Source organism: Gymnogyps californianus, chromosome 13 (genome assembly GCF_018139145.2).
Source record: "Gymnogyps californianus isolate 813 chromosome 13, ASM1813914v2, whole genome shotgun sequence".
Classification (NCBI taxonomy): domain Eukaryota; kingdom Metazoa; phylum Chordata; class Aves; order Accipitriformes; family Cathartidae; genus Gymnogyps; species Gymnogyps californianus.
In genome coordinates, this window is record NC_059483.1 from 854,772 (window position 1) to 868,818 (window position 14,047).

A 14,047-nucleotide genomic window follows, 5' to 3' on the forward strand; every position below is an offset into this window, starting at 1 on the left:
ACCAGACTTAATGAATTAATATACGAAGAGCTTTGAGCTCTCCAGATGAAAGGCACTGCAGAAGGGCTAAGGATTATTATTTGTGGTTCTAATTTATTTTCCATCAAAGAGATGAGAGGGGTGAGAAAATGCCATTTGTTCTGGAGCTGGGAGCAGGAGTTTGAAGTCTTTTTTTTTTTTTTTTTTCTTTCTTTTTCTTTTCCTCTCCCCTTTGTGTGTTTCTCTGGGAATTTCATGGAAGTCCCCCCTCTGTCTTTTCTTCTCTGGGCACCAGTGTGTGAAGCAGCCGGCACAGTGCTAATCACCAGAGACTTCAAGAGCCGTAGCATGTTAGGAAAGCGCCTGCCCTGGTTTTCAGTAGCAGCTGATTTCTGGGCATTGCAAATAACTGCTAGCTTCAGCGTGAGTTCAGCATCAAAGTGAAGGGAAGATTTCACACGGAATGTTTTCTCAAAAGCATCTGGCAATACCCTGAGCCCCATCTCCTGGATTCTGTGGCACTCAGCAATTTTCCTTTGTAACAGCTCAGTTTTGTATGCTTTGGGAATTCCCACCTTGGGACAGTGGCAGGTATTTTCTCCTGGTATTATTTTTTGTAGTCAAGTAGCAATAATTTCCAAAGGGGGGGGAGAATGACAGCGAGGGGATGAGAGGTGTGCTGGGAAACATGCACAGTCCTGTTTTCAGGGTGCAGAACTGCGGTCGGCTGGTCGTGTCGGGGAGAGCAGGTCCTCCTCCGGCGTCGGCACGGGGGTCTCAGCCCTGCACCCTGCTCCGTGCGCGTGGCAGCCCCCTTGGCGATGGCTTGCCAGCTGCCCGTGCCGAACCGGGCGGGTTGTGGGGGCCAGGTCCACGCTCATGGTCCAAGTGCAGAGCTTGCCTCTCGTCTCCCACGGCTGTGAGCTGCCCCGGGGCACCGTGCAACGCTGCTCCCACGGCCGGCCCCGCCGGGGCTGCCTGTCCCTGCCTGCGGGGTGCTCGGGGTGCGCCGAAACACGGCGGAGGAGAGCAGGGCAGCTGCGGTGCTGCATCGTCTCGACTCATCGGTTTCTGTGTGCAACCCTGGAGTGGTCGTACAGGCATTCGTGCTAAAATTGTCTCGTGGGAGGGACTCACAGTGCTAGAATGAGGTTTCGCCCCAAGTGGTGAATAGAAATTCACCCCAATTCCTCATTTTTTTTGTGTTGCTTGCTGATTCATGATGGCGGGGCTATACCAGTCCTTAACTGCCCATGTTTTCAGCTAATAAGATTAGAAGCTAGATAGAAGCGGGATAAATGGTGGATTATGACCATTTAATAGTTCCTGCAAAAATCCTCGTTATTGCACCTGTGGTTTCGCTGCTTTAAAAGACTAGATGGGGATAGGCAGGCTGCGCTCGTGTATCTGCAAGCGGGAATCGGCCCATTGTGGTTTTACTGCTGCTTTTAGCACAGACTAAACCAAATACAACTCTGTGTGACTTGATCTGAGCTGAGGGTTGTCTCTTCAGATCGGCAGAAAGCACGAGATGACTTCTTTGGTTGGAGCTGCTTGTGGCACCAGCTGAGTTTTCATATTTCACTTTGAGTTTATCCGTACTGGTGTTCTGATGCGGAATCACTGTTTGTGCCTTTCTGCGTCGGTTCGGTAATGCCTGTGGGCACATTAGAGCTGGAGAAGGTGCCTCTGAAATGCCAGCTCCCAACAGGGAGTTCTGCTGCTGCGGAAAAGTTGGTCTCGTTTTGGGTCATTGTGATTAAACTAGCTATCCTTCTTCTCTTTTCTGTAGCTTTTTGTGCCGTGCTGGTGGTCCTGGCAGCGGTTTTGGTGGGGCTACACTGGGGTTGAAGCCGGCTCACCGCGTGCCTCCCCATGCTGTGCAGGGATGGTTTCGGTTACAGCTCAGACAGTGAGGACTTCCTACTCGTTCTTCAATCTGCGTGGCAGCAAAGCGTCTTAACTTCTGTATTATAAATTGTCATGTGGTAGTTTTCATGTAATAAGAGTAATTCGCTGGCAATGGTTAGTTTGGTGCTACGTGCCGTGGGAGGTGTTTCTCACGGGGTCCCTCTCTTTCTCCCACGGAGGTGTCCCTGGGACCCACAGCCCTCCTGCGCCTGGCTGTATCTGTGCAGATCATGGTGCTTGTGGGCAGAGGTACCTGAACAGCTTCAGACCGTGCGTGTACCGCTCTGCTAAGCTCCTGTGCTGACCAGCGTGCGCCGTGCCGTGCCCCGCAGCTGTACTCATGCTGTGCCAGGAGATGGGTACGAGTGCACTGGGGACATAGGATTATGAAACTCCTCACAGAAGATAAAGCCATAATTATCTAACTTTACATCCTCTTTCAGGAACTCCAGCCCTCTCTTATGTCCCAGAAATAGATGTGCTTCAGTTTTGGACTGCAGCACTTCTGTTTCATTGCACTCTCCTTACAGCCCCACGAGCACAGCTCCGGCTGATGTGTTGTGCTCCTCCCGCTTCCAGCATCCTCTCTCTCTTGCCTTTCCCTGCAGAACAACATCTGTTGAACTCCAAATTTTGGGTGCTTCTTTGGTGCCCGTCTTTGCCCGCCACTCCTGGGGCTGCCTGCTTGCAGCAGAGCCAGCCGGTTGGAGCGGAGTCCTGTGGAGGGTTGCGGGGTGTCAGGGCTCCCGTGGGGACTGGGAGGAGGGTTGCTAAGAGTTGCTTTTTGCTCAGCTGTGATTCAGCGTTCATAGCAGCAAATCCCTATGCTGTTGCTATGCTTAACATGCCAAACTCAATTATATTGAGAAGAGAGTTTAAAAACATGCTTTTGTCTAATGTACAGTATTTTGGCAGCAATTAGCTCCGAGTTTTATCATTTTCCCCAAGGTGAACATGAGAACGATCAGTTATGCATGAGAAGCTGCTCCATCGTGAGGGAGGAAGGCAGCTTCCTAGCGAGGATAAAAGGGTTTGCACATACTGCAGGACACGTTTTTCAGTGCCACCTTGCTTGAACGTCCGTCCGTATTTGGTAACTTTGGGAAGTGGTTTCTTTGCATAAAAAGCGCTTGCAGGGCAGGTCACAAGGCGAGAAGGAAAGTGCTGGGGACAAGCAGTAGCACAGACCCTCTGGCCAGTTCTTTCCCGGGGGCCTCTGTGGGGCACAGGTTTTGCCATCAGTGGGGCCCCTGTGGTCACGCTGGCCCTGGGGCTGAGCAGCTAGCCAGGGAGAACTGTGCTTTTGGATGATTTTTTTCCTCTGTCCTGTCTGAGAAGATCCTGTTCCCTTCCCCATAAAATGAAGGGTATTAAACCCTGGTGTCGTGGCGAGGGTCCAGCACAGGGCCACTGTACTGTCTGGCTGTTTGTTCCCTGGTACCTCTTCTCCTTCAGTCCTCTTCCCTTCTTGCCTTTTCATATAGTATTGCAGTATGCTGTTAAATGTACCCTGGTACGATAGAGCTGGTGTTTCTCTGGGACATACAGTGCTTTTTTGGGTGTTTAATGTACACATGACCCTCCAGAACAAGGGTGGGAGTGTTTGTGTGACCAGACCCTTCCTCGGTGTTTCTCAGTGCTGTGATCTGGGATTCCACGCCAGCCTCGCTCGGACGTTCAGGACATACCTGTCTGCCGAGTACAACCTGGAAACCTCCCGCCACGAGGGTCTGGACATCATCGAGAACGCTGTGGACAACCTGGATGCACGGAGTGACAAGCACACCATCATGGACATGTGCAACCAGGTCTTCTGCCCTCCGCTGAAGTTCGAGTTCCAGCCTCACATGGGGGACGAGGTAGCGTACTCGCCTGAGGGGCTGCAGAGGTGCCTCACAGCCTGGCCTGGGCTGGCTTCCTCCTCTTAGCCATCACCGTTAAATTATTTCTGACTTCTTATCCCTCTGTGCTGTCTTCACACGCCGCTATTTGTGTTTCCTTTCTTAATGAGACACTTGGCTCATTAGGGCTCCTCCTTTCAGTCTGCCTCTTGCTCCGTATCTCTCCCAATTAGGAAGCCTGTGGCTTGATTCTTAGCTGAACTGCCCAACAGATTTGTAAAGCGGAGCTTTGATTTACCTGCTGTAATTGGAAGACACCAGCGCAGCTTTCAAATGCCGGGTAGAAAATGCCGTGTGCTGGCTGGGGTCCAGGGCACTGCTGATTAGAAGCTGGGCGACGCAGCCTCCCTGGAGGCTGTGAGGAGCTTGTGGGTGCTGGAGAGAATCATTTAGGTATTTAAATGTGTATGTCTGGTCAATGCATGACCCGCTGAATGCTCTCCTGTCTCTCTCTGGCACCGCTCCTGTCTCAGGTGTGTCAGGTCAGCGCCCAGCAGCCTGTGCAGACCGAGTTGCTGATGCGGTACCACCAGCTGCAGTCGCGACTAGCCACCCTCAAGATAGAGAATGAAGAGGTAAGAAGTTGCTCTGGGTCTCGTGTTTGGCCTCGTAGGCAGCGTTGCTCAGCCGTTTGCCCGTTGCGCCGGGAGTTTCCTGGTGTGCTCAGGTGTGGAGTCCTTCCAGCAACAGCACTGAGAGCTCCCATTGACTGCAGCTAGCGCAAGCGCAACCCAGTACTTAGGAGCTGCCTGCTGGCCAGTTGTTTTGGCTCAAGACGTGTCACTTCCCAGTCTGCTTCAAAACCCATGCTATCTTCTGTTTCTGATAGGTACGAAAAACTCTGGATGCCACAATGCAGACTTTGCAGGACATGCTGACGGTGGAAGATTTTGATGTTTCAGACGCCTTCCAGCATAGTCGCTCCACTGAGTCGGTCAAATCAGCTGCATCAGAGACCTACATGAGTAAAATAAACATTGCCAAGAGGAGAGCCAACCAGCACGAAACTGAAATGTTCTATTTTACAGTGAGTGTCATCTCATGTGATACAGGACACAAAGCATTAATTGCTAGGGCTGAGTTCCATTTTAAGTGCTCATCAGCAAAGAGCAAGAACCAATTCAGTCTCTTTAAGTATTTGTCTTCTGTCTGACTTGGCTTTGGAATGCATTTTTCAGTGACAGGGCAGTGCATAGGCAGTGACAGTCCAGTGTCTGCCTTGTTCTTCTTTTTGAAGGAACAACTAGAGCGACCAGTTGTGACCAAAAACTTACAGAACTCAGTAGGAGTGGCTCAGAGCAGGGCAGCAGACTCCAGCCAGCCTTGCAGCGTGTCACCATTCAGTGGCTGTTCCTGGAGGCCTTTGCAATTTCAAACCATCAGCCAAGCCTTCCTTTTCTGGCCTACACAGCTAAAATCTGCCCTTGGCCCGTGGTCATTTGCATCTCATGCAGGGTGTTGGAGGAAGCTGCGACAGCCTGGCTTTGCGATGCCTCGCTGTTGTGTGCGTGCTGGGTAGAGGCAGCTGTGCTGGGTCTCCCTGCAGCCTTGGTCCGGTACTTCACTTCCAGGCAGGTCTAAGCTTCTCTGTCATAGTACTTGAAATGTAAGTAATAAGCCATCAGTTCAGCAGAAGTAGCCCTCATTTAAGCATGGTTAATAGGCTAAAATTAATAGCATCTTGTGATATATTACATATGCATAAAATTTTCTGCTTTCTCTTAACAGTACTGTTATTCCAATTCAGGGGGAAAAAAATTGCAATTTTCATTTAGAGTTGTGCTTGGGATTTTTTTAATGCTTTTTGCAAGAACTTGATCTTTCCCATTCTCTGTCTTTCATTTTCCATCTCTCTCTCCCTCACTCCTCTTATCTGTAAAATTACTTGCTCTTGAGTGTTACTGACTGTCAGACAGTCTCACAATGAAATGAGAAGTGGTGCTGCACAGTTAGTGTCACGCACTGCATAAAGCATCTGGTGGTCCCTGACCTGGGAAGGTCTCATGCACTGGGAGTTCTCGCTCTGCATCACTTGTTTGCACAAAGGCAAAGCACCTGTCAGTGGAGGGAAAGCCTCTTTGATTTTCCAGTCCGCTCCCAGAAGCCTGACAAAAGAAAACTTGCTTTGAACTCTTTTTCTCTGGACCTCCTTGCGTTCCCAGGCAGGAGGTGCAGCACCAAGGAGACCAGGCTAATAACATCATCAGGACTGTGGCTGGAGCAGTGAGAAGTGATTAGACCATGCTCAGCCCTGCGGCGCGTCTGACGTCTGGTTTGTTAGAGCCTGTCAGCCTCACCGAGCCCCCTCCAGCAGCCCCCCAGGGCAAAAGTGTCCATGAATTACCGACTGTTTTTGCCAAGAGTCTTAACCCACCTTGTTTGTTTTATTTTTAATTCCAGAAATTTAAAGAGTACTTGAATGGCAGTAACCTTATCACAAAGCTCCAGGCTAAACACGACTTGCTGAAGCAGACTCTTGGAGAAGGTGAGTTGCGGGGTTAGGTCCAGGGAGGAACCTCCCATCACATGAGACGATTTTAAACCAGGCGTCATCTTTCAATCTTACCTGCTGTCTGTGTTTTCCTGAGTGACTGATGGCTTTTGTTGTTGGCTGCTACTACTAAGTTTAACCGGTGACAGGCAAAATCAGTATTTCCCTGGAATACTACTCTTTTCCCACCTTTCTTTGGGAGTGCACACAGAGAAATTTGTTTGAATCTTATACTGTGTGCCAAAGTGCTGTGTTACTTCTCCAGCAGCAAAGAGATTCCCACCCACTCGAACCCTCTGCCTTTTTCCTTTCTCTCCCCCTTCTTCCCCTCTTAGTGCAGCCCCGAACACACGTATCTTCTTGTCCTTGATGCTGTGCTTCTGTGTTAGATTTGCCAGCAGCCTTGCTGATTTAATAGGCCCCTTACCCCCCTGGCGATAGGTTTTCGACTCGCTCTAAACCAGAACTGCAGTCTCATCCTTGTTTTTAAACTAACTTTTCCATAGCAGGCTTTTATTACCCCAGATAACTTCACAAGTTTGGGTTAGAGCACATACACACGAACAGGCTTCATACAACAGAGGGGGTGGTAACTTCTGAGGGAGGCAGGAACGAGTGGCTCCAGGTGGGATCCGCCACTGCTGGGGTAGTGGTGTGCAACCATGTCCCTGGGAGAAGATTTCAGCTCTTTTAAAGGGTTTTAAAAAATTACAGTATTTCCAGTGTAAAGATGATGGAGATGAGTTAGTGTCCTGATTCTCCAACAGGAGAGAATATATTTAAATTACACTACACAAATGGTCCATGGTCTTGTTTTAACAATACAAAAATGGAACTCTTCATCTCAGAGTAAAAACAAAAAAAAAGAATAGCTTTTTGTTGGCTATCTTGCCAAACATGTTTTCTCTGCCAAATTTATTTACCTTAAAATCCACCTTCTAGTTAGATCCTGTGGTATGTTCCACTCAGTGAACACTGAGCCAAGTCAAGGTATGAAATGTAAACACAAGGAGAGCTGCAAGGGTAGATACATAGGGCTTCATTAACAGATTTCTTTTCCCAGGAGTTTCAGTAGCTGCCTTAACCCCTCACCACCCTGCACAGCAGGTCCGTGGCAGCCCTTCTGCATCCTCACCGAGGCAGTCCTGTTCCATACTGGCGCGGCAGGGCTTGTGCGAGGCTCGGTGGGTTACTGCGTGCTGCCAGGCAGGGCTCCCAGCCGCTGGGTCTGGGGTCAGGCTTTGACAGAGGCGAGGGGGATGGAGTGTGCGGTTCATAGAAGTTGGACCCATCTGAGCTCTTCCCAGAGATCACAGATCTTAATACAGAAAAGAGCTCCGTTTATGGGATACGGTGCTAAGACTCCTGTGGATTGGTGCAAGAAGTGGTGAATCTGTTGAAGATTAATTTGATCGCCATCCTGGTCTCTCACACAAGAGCCATACTAATGCCATACTTAGGAGGAGGAGTGCAGGGTCAGGCGTTTTAATTCCCTAGAGTTGTGCAAAAGCAGCCATAGAAGATTTTCACATGAAAACTTTCTGAATTTCTCCTAGGCCATGGGATCATCCTGCTATGTAGGCGTTCAACAAATATTTAGCCCAGAAATGCCAAATGCTGCGTTTCAGCGTGAGCTGATTCTCATTAGGAAGAAGTCTGGATATGCAAAACACTCATGTGGAATTCTTTGCTTTTTCAGTGAGGAATTGGCTGCAAGCTTGCTTTCCACAGGTGCCAAGGGAGAGCAGGAAGGAGGCATGTGCAGCCAAATGCTTCCTTTTATGTGTCTTAGAAAAGGAAGAATAAATCAGCTTTCCTGGCCTTGGGAGAAAGGCACAAACAGCATGTGAAATTAGTTTAGTTTTTTTCAGTGGATTGACAAATACTTTAAAAAATGAACAGATCTTATCAGTGGTGATATGCTGCTGTTTATATGAAATCCAAGCGCTAAAAATACGTTTAGGGAATAAGAATATTGACAGCCAGAATAGAGTCTGCCTGATCGTGATTAGATGGGCTGTTATCTCACAGGAAAAGCCAGGGAACTGAATACTCCACTGCATTCAGGTGCTATTAGTGGTCTTCCATGAGGCAGTTGGATAATCTCAGCGGCCTCCCTGGGGGCCTTCAGCCCTTATCAGACTGCCCCTTTCCTGCTTGGGTTTGGCCAGTCCCTAGTAAGTGCTAGTGTAAATGAGCACTTATTGCAGAGGAGCTGCGGTGCACCTGGTTATTTACAAGATGGGCTTCATATTGCAAATAAACCTTTAATATCAGTGGGAATTGAAGACGCTTTCCCTCTCTTGTGGCTGAGTCTTGGGTTTCTAATACGTCTTTTCATGGTGGGGGCTTGTATAGCAACCAGCTTGGCATCTCCCCAGCCTGCGGGGCCCTCAGGCACATCCAGCTTTTTTTTGCCCGAAGCTATTAACTGGGGCCGTACAGAACCAGAAGTGAGTGTGTGAGTGCCTGTGCGAATGTGTTTTAACAGTCATTTGGTGGTGACTAATGTGGAGAGATGATGGAAACTTGTGTTTCTTATAGGTGAAAGAGCTGAATGCGGAACAACCAGGTGAGCAGTTTCTTCCACTTCATCTGCTTGTGGGAAGGGCTCGCTCTGGCAGGAGGAGGGTGGCCGTGGGAAGGGTGGTTTGCTTTGCTGCTGATACAGCTTGCTGGGGTTCAGATTTAACCATCTTCCAGCCGCCCTGTGCTGGCAGGCTGGAGGGCAGGCAACCCCAGGCTCCCCACGTCACTGCCCTGCTTCTCAGCTGCATTGCCTGAAGCGGATTAATTAGGGTGATGACAAACAGGCCCTCATTTTTGCTGCAGTGTAATTTCTAGCTGACTGGCTCTGAAGTGTCTGGAAGTGCTGTGTCAGCATGGTGCGGTGCAGTGCCTTGTAGCATAGCTGAGGTTGGATTGTGTTCAGACAGTGCAACGCAAGGGTGTCCACCTGGTCCCTACCATCCCTGTTCATTTGAGGACTTTGATATGTCCCCGAAAGCCTCTCCCAGCTCTGGCTCCTTTGTCTAGGAGTGCAGAGCATGCCTGGATTCAGATTTTCATCCCTCTACAGCAGGAGATAGTGCTAGGGGTGAATGTAACAGGGAGGAGGCTTTGATCTGTGTCCAGTCCATAAAGCATCTCCATAGAGCTCTGGTGGCTTGCTATGAGTGTGCTGGTTTTCTGACAGTAAGACACGGGCCAGCAAAGCCTCCAAACATCTCCCCAGAACATGTACAACCACTCTGTGTTATCTTTTTACAACCCTGTTTCGGTGTTTAACAAAATTTGCAATGCCAGCAGAAAAAAACCCATTCCGTGTTAGAAATGCCAAAGCAGATGGTGAAGCCTGGGCTGCCTTTCCAGGCAGGAAAGAGGCTGCCTTAGCAGAGGGCAGCGGGGCGGCAGGGTGCCTTGCTCTCTCACAGCCTGGCTGGAGGGGGACTGTGCTGCCGGCGCCAGGGCTGGGCACCCACTGGGGCTGCAGTGCAGGGCAGCGAGGTGCCGTCAGGACAAAGAGGGGCCTTTCCTGCCTCGCGTAGGCCAGAGAACGGGGACTGCACAGTGTATCACTGCACCAACGTGCTCCAAGGAGCTGCTCTTGACCGTGCTCCCAGGTCCCCTTCGGATCAGCCGTTACGGCAGCCGCTGCCCTGCTGCCTCTCCCTGCGGGTCCCAGGAGAGCTGCCCTGCAGCAGCCGCGCTGCCCCAGCTGTGTTTGCAAACACATGGCTGGCAGGGCCTACAGACGCAGCCTGTGAGGTGAGCTGCGGTCCCGTGGGTGTGCCAGGCAGGGCTGTCTGCTGAGCTGGCTGAGGAAAGCACACCCAAACGGCTAGGTAAAATCATAGGGAGAATTTGCGCTTGAGTACGTTGTGTATCAGGAGCGGGTATCCCTGGAGTGGTGGTGTCGCAGGCCAAAACAATCAAAGGAATGAATAACAGCCTCCTACACGAGGGATGATGGCACAACTCCCTGCTGCTTCTGTTTGCTTTTGTTTCAGCAGTTGCTTTTACTTCACAAAGGAAAACAAACAGGAGACAATCTCCTCCTTGTGTGAGGCAGTGCTGTAAGTGTAGGCAGAACAACCTTCCCACCAGATACAGCCGGAGGCCGGGCTGCCCCCGCCGCCTTGCGCCAGGGCATCACCGAGGGAGAGGAGATTACACGGCAGCAAACAGCACTGGATCTCTAGTCTGCAGCACAGGCCCGCTCGGCTGAGAGTCAGGCGGGCACTTGAATGGACAGCAGTCGTTTCTGCTCCTCAGTTACCAGTTTGAAGGAGTGGTTAGAAGCTCTAGGAGTGTACGGTCAAATTGCTTAATTAAAGGCATCTGATTAAGGAACCAGCGGATCACAACTCTCACCTTTGCATCGTAGCTCTGTGTAAATTGTACGTGTCCATTTGACTCTGCTCTGTGAGAACTTTTGCATGAAGGCTCCTAGCACTCATTTTTGTTTGCAGTCATGATCTCTCCTCTACAGACATCAATATAGCCTGGGGGTAGAGGACAGATCAGAAATCGGTTAGAGATTTTATGCTATTTTTCTCCCTTTTCTAGATCTAGGCACTTCGGTCTTAATGTCCTTCATTATCAGAAGAAGAAATTAAAATGTGAATAGTGTTAATGAAAGCAGCCTCCAAAGTCCTGATCGATGCACTAAAATAAGTCATATGTTTCCATGGCCTCATTTCCAGAAGCAATAGGTGTCTGTACCCTTGCTGAAGTCAACAGGGTCTTCAGGGTCTGTTCCCCGTGACTGATGAGGACCCTCAGTCACTAGCTAGTAGGATTAGGGTCACACCACTTCCTAATGCACATGCCTACCTTTTCTGTTCTCACAGAGATGCTGGCGGGTTTGCTCATCGGTGTTGACTGGGCTCACCTCTTTGTTTGGTGGTTTGCATCTTGGGAATGCCTGCCAGAAAGCTGAAAGACCATTCACATCCCTGTGAATGTCTCCCAAACAGAAGTTAGCTACAGGGAGGTGGAGGTGTTCCCACTTTCCTCTTTCTGGACATCCATGAGCAGAATGAGATCCATTTAGGAATAAACAGGAATACCCTAGTGTTTTCCAGGGGTAGCTGTGGTTTATTTTGGATATATCAAGGAATCAGTTGAAGTCTTCAGCTGCTCTTGCCGCTTTTTCAGGCTGACAGAGTGCTGAACTGGTGGAGGTAAGAGGCAGGTGTTGAAAATCCTGCTGAGCACCAATGCTGTTGTTTTGCTGCTGAAATGTCATCCCTGGTACCAGCACAAACACTGAGCAGCAGTTTTGATATTTGGCATCTCAGAGAGGGAGAATTGTATCTGCAGATCGTGGGTGCCAAAGACAGTTGTGACCAGCTGCGTTTAGCAGCTTTATTACTCTCTGGCTTGAATGAAGCAAGTTCTGCATGAAGAGCATTCCTGATCACCCATTGTTCATTCAAGCTGTGGTTGCTGGTACAGTTACTGCTCTGTCACTGTCTGATTTCTGGAGATGACTGGTTTTTTACAGTAGGAGCTAGGACTCTTCAGGAGGCCCATAGCAACAGCTAGTTAGATTGTTGTATGTGACTGCAGCTGAGGTTAGAGTCTGTCTGATAGGGAAATAGTGGAAGATTATGGGGATGGAAAGTAATGAGTAAATTGGCTTATTGCTGTTAAATGTTTCTATTATCAAGATTAATTTGAATTTGTTACTTAAATAAAGGCTGCAGCCTTGACCTCGACTTGAGATTATGTGTGCAGCGTATAGTGACCAGCTCTGACTTTGCTCCGGGCTGCCTACAGGTTAGCTCTGCTGCCTGTTCAGACGCCTGCCAGCTGCACCCGGGCTCAGCCTGGCCTTTGGGACCTGCAGAAGCGAGGCCATCGCGGCACCGGCTCCAAAATGAGTTAGCCAAGTTAGTGCTAGGGTAGCCCACCCCAGGCTGCTGGAAAGGGCACGTCCCCAGGAGCCGCAGGCGCTGTGCGCGATGCGGAGGTGTGGAGCCGAGCTCTTTGCAGGTCCCCTGGCTCCCGATGGAGCGGTGTCCGTGGGGGGGACGCTGAAGCGTGAGTGGCTGTGGAGTGCGTGGAGCTGCATGTCGAGTCCTCACAGAGGGATTTTTCTGTTTGATTTATTTCTTATTCTCGGTCATAACCTTTGAGATCTCACCCTGTCATTGCATTTACGTTGGTGTTTTGTTGATTTATTTTGTTCCATTTTCTCCCAGGCCCCCATGTCTTCCCCCTAAGCCACAGAAAATGAGGAGACCTAGGCCTCTCTCAGTCTATAATCATAAACTCTTTAACGGCAATATGGAAACGTTCATTAAGGTACTCGCTGGCTGACAGTAAGAGTTTATGAACGCTGTGAATGTAATGGTGGCTTTCCTGTCCTAACTGCTGGCTGCTTTCCTTCCTCGGCGGGGTCTCTCCGGTCCGCCCTGCACCCGGTTGACGTGGCCAGCACGCACTTTGCCTCAGTGACGATTTCTCTCCATAGCTGTCCTCACCCCTCGTGCATTCCTTGTGTTACTCGTCCCGTCGCCGCCTGCATGCCCTGGGGCCAGGGTAGCAGTGAGGACCCTCATGGCTAGTGGCCGTTGGCCATGCTGGCCGGCTGTGCGGCATGAGGCACTCAAGTCCCTGTCGTCCAGCGCTGCTTCCACCCATCCTGGGAAGGAAGATCAGACAGCAAGGACAACCCAGCACCCTCAAAGGATCAACAGATGACCCCACCTTCCCGTTTTCCACACATTTTTGGTGGTCGTCTTCCCCCGTGGCTGAGGAGGAAGATAAAATGACTCATAAGCTCCCAGAAAGTATCTCCCGGTTGTGCAAGGACTGGCAGCCTTGAATTGAAGTACCATGCATATGGGTGGCTGCGTGGGAGGGTAGACGTGCTATCCTCATCCTTAAACAAAATATATTAATAATAACCAGCCCAGCTGGCTCATCTCAGTGCCAACTGCTGATAGGTGGCTGAGGCCCTCTCGTACAGCTCGGTACTTACTGGGAGTCTGAAGGCCCCTTCCCGCAGCCCGAAGAGGAGGGTTAACCTGCAGGGAGGACAGGCGAGAGCCGTGTCAGTGCGGAGCCGCGAGCCTCTCCCGTGGGATGCCGTTCCCTCTGAATGTGCCTGGAGAGGAGACACTACAGCTTGCACGCTGACTGCGCTGCCACCCACGCCGGCGCTCAGCCGGAGCCAGGGCCCCGGGCTCAGCTTCCAGTGTTGGAGCAAAGTGGTTCCTAAACGGCTGCTTGAGTGGTCTCCTCCAAACCCATTGCTGATAACGTGCAGCGTGCAGCCTTCATAAATGTGGGCCAAAGTATTTTCTTCGTTTAAGCTGGGGTGAACTGAGATGAACTCAATTAATGCTAGTGCAGTCCCAATGGAAGGGGGCATTTCGCCCTGCTTGTCCCAGGAAATTACCCAGAAGGAGAGATTGGAGGAGAAAAATGAAGAGATGTGAATGTGGGATTTGTCCAAAGGATACCTCCAGTTATCTAGCTGCTGATCCTCCAAAATCCAGCACCTTGCTATTGCCTGGCTGCTGGAAGGATTTCCAAAGGAAGCGATGCTGTTCCAGTTGCTCAGAGTGTTTAATCCTGTGCTGAAGAAAGCTTTAGTGAAAATACTGTGGGGAGCAGTAATGACAAACTGTTGGATTAGGTAAAGTAATAGGCATTGTCCGGCTCCGATTTATTCTCTTAGGCTCTTTTAGTGCAACCATAAGCCTAAGGGGCAGTGTTTATAAACAGTGCACTGTCACAAGTAATATACAGG

General features: G+C 50.2%; 1 protein-coding gene across 5 annotated transcripts in view; it reads left to right on the top strand.

The window, feature by feature from the left end:
• SRGAP3 (SLIT-ROBO Rho GTPase activating protein 3) overlaps positions 1–14,047 on the top strand; it is a 129,509-nt gene that overhangs the window by 98,561 nt on the left and 16,901 nt on the right. For 3 of the 5 annotated variants that reach the window (XM_050904699.1, XM_050904698.1, XM_050904702.1), the window contains exons 7-11: positions 3,528–3,749; positions 4,265–4,366; positions 4,621–4,818; positions 6,192–6,276; positions 8,827–8,854. In XM_050904699.1, the coding sequence (XP_050760656.1) occupies positions 3,528–3,749; positions 4,265–4,366; positions 4,621–4,818; positions 6,192–6,276; positions 8,827–8,854 (635 nt within the window). Of the gene's footprint in view, positions 1–3,527; positions 3,750–4,264; positions 4,367–4,620; positions 4,819–6,191; positions 6,277–8,826; positions 8,855–12,491; positions 12,595–14,047 lie in introns of all 5 variants that reach the window. The other 2 variants (XM_050904697.1, XM_050904701.1) reach the window with 1 other exon arrangement.